This window comes from Populus euphratica, unplaced genomic scaffold (genome assembly GCF_000495115.2).
Source record: "Populus euphratica unplaced genomic scaffold, PopEup_1.0 scaffold1370.1, whole genome shotgun sequence".
In the NCBI taxonomy this organism is placed as follows: Eukaryota; Viridiplantae; Streptophyta; class Magnoliopsida; order Malpighiales; family Salicaceae; genus Populus; species Populus euphratica.
This window is the reverse complement of record NW_011501206.1, coordinates 50,096-52,423: the sequence shown is the minus strand read 5'-3', so window position 1 is coordinate 52,423 and position 2,328 is coordinate 50,096. Positions and strand designations below refer to the sequence as shown.

Sequence of the window (2,328 nt, the reverse complement as noted above, 5' to 3'; positions counted from 1 at the left end):
CCTGCCCATATAAAGGAAGAAATTACAATAAATGAACTTCGGTTTCTACCTTTCACCACAACCAACATCAAACAGCTACTTTAAAAAAGAAAAAGACTTCCTACTCTTCCCTCAAAATTTCAATGACATCCAGGCACAAGTCACCCGTAATTGCAGATGAGATAGAAACACAATTAACCAAAAATGATGCAAACCAACAAATAAACATAAAATATGAGACTCCATCATCTCCAACATTCCTCAAACAGACCATGCAGTCATCAAATAATGAAAAGGCAGGTCATACGCATAGAACCAAATCACAAATTATTCATTTAAAAAAAATGTGAAGAATTATATACAATATGTACATTGCATTGTAGAAAAGATGTTCTATAATACCCTTTCAGTTACCGAATAAGCAAATGGTACCCAATCTCAAAGGCACCACTTTCCCTCTCTCGGTATCACCAATGCCATCACCCACGAGCCTAACAACCTTCTTAAACGCAAAATGCACGCAATTCTACAAGGCAATCCAATACATCACCTCATAAACAAACCCGTAAGCAAAATCCGAAGACCGCGAGGAAAACCACCCCGAAGATTCATCCCAATCATGCCCTCCGAATTTATCGAAAATCCACCCCCTGCCGCCGCCACCAAAACCGCCCCAGACGCCTCCACCGCCAAAAAAACCATACTCCTCTCCCCAATCGCCGGCATCTCCATAAGTTTTCGATCTACTCCTGGTCCGCCGCCGTTTCCGGAGGATGGTGCGACGGGAGGTCTTGGATTTGACAGGGGGCGAGGCCAAGGCATCGACAATGGCGGCGCAGATTTGGGAGGATTGATCTGCGAGGTTGATGCAGTTTTGGCGATGGAGGAGCAGCGAGTTTCCAGAACATAGGGTTTGTTGTGCAGCTATGGTAGCTGTATCGGCGATTAGCGAGATGTTCATCGTGAATTTATTTTTTTTCCCAATTAGTTAGGGTTTGGGAATTTGATTTTCCCGGAAAATAAATGGGAAGGAATGTTGAAATTGAAATTGAAACGGACAAAGAATTAACGCGTGGCGGAGCTTTGGACTAACAACGTAAGAAATATTGAAACGGAAAAAAATTAATTTTATATAAAAAAGTTTTAAGTTGCATCATTTCAAATACATTCACAAACGGCTTCGAAGACGACTACGGGGGCTCTCGTGTTTTCAAACCTTAAATCTTATGTTTTTAGTTTTGAAACGGGGATTCAACAAATGGAGGATATGAATTAAAATCATTGTTATTAACCTGGCTAACGTAGCATGTAATCGTCAAATCATCTAGTTAATTTATTAATCTAACACCTTATTATCAAGATTTATTTTAGATTGGTTTAGATATTAGTTTTAAAACCTGGTTTGAACCAAAGATTAATAATTAAAAATATATTTTTATCAATGTTTTATATAATTATTTTACACTTTAAGTATCAATAATTCCTTAATTAAAACATGTCTTATAATAACATATCTAATAATATAAGATACCTTTAATTTGTGGTTAATATTTATCTTAAATACAAACATTTCACATAAATAAAAGGATTGATTGATGAGTTGAAATATTAAAATTGAAAGGACAAAGAAATAGTCAAACTTAGAAAAAAGATATTAGTGTAGTCCAAACTAAAATACTGTTCGGTAATTGGGTCATATCTAGAGCTGTAGATCTCGAATTTAGGTCTACTTTATATGGATGAAAAGGTAAAATGTAAGTCTACAACTTTCATACGAAGATCTAGTTTTAATAAGGTCATTTTTAAGTCCAAATTGTAGCATCAACGAAGAAATCCAAATCTGTCCTACAGCCCGAATATTGTTCAGTGTTTGACCCATATCTGGAGTTTTAGAAGTCCAAATGACCTCAATTTTTTTTCCTGAAAAGATGAGACAATTTTCTAGAACTTTCATCTTTTCAAGCGGTTTCAATTCTGATGTATCAATGATGTTTTAGGTACACAAAAAAAAAATAAGGATTGTCAACAAGTCAAGAGGTGGTCACTCACTCATCAATTAGTCATCAAATCAATAGTTTTCAATTTTAGTCTATAAAAAAAAAGCATTTGCATGCATTTAGACATCTTGGTTTCCAGATCCAGTGGCCACCCACTTATCAATTAGTCATCAAATCAATAGTTTTCAATTTTAGCCTATAAAAAAAAAGCATTTGCAGCATTTAGACATCTTGGTTTCCAAATCCAGATTATGTTTTTGTTCTCTCTTTATATTACTTATGTTTTGCTTTCATTAATATCAAGTTTATGCCTTTCATTTCCTTTCCTTTACTTAGTTAACTTTATGTTCTT

At 35.1% G+C, this 2,328-nt stretch overlaps 1 protein-coding gene across 1 annotated transcript; it reads right to left on the bottom strand.

Annotated features, from left to right (window-relative positions):
- Nucleotides 1-283: 283 nt before the first annotated feature.
- Nucleotides 284-1,134, bottom strand: LOC105117444 (uncharacterized). Its single transcript, XM_011015105.1, has one exon. The coding sequence runs from the start codon at nt 938-940 to the stop codon at nt 506-508; it is 435 nt and encodes a 144-aa protein (XP_011013407.1). The 5' UTR covers nt 941-1,134; the 3' UTR covers nt 284-505.
- Nucleotides 1,135-2,328: the final 1,194 nt, after the last annotated feature.

Bases quoted from the DNA above. Each gene is read 5' to 3' on its own strand.
- LOC105117444 (XM_011015105.1), bottom strand. From the start codon at position 940: ATGAACATCTCGCTAATCGCCGATACAGCTACCATAGCTGCACAACAA.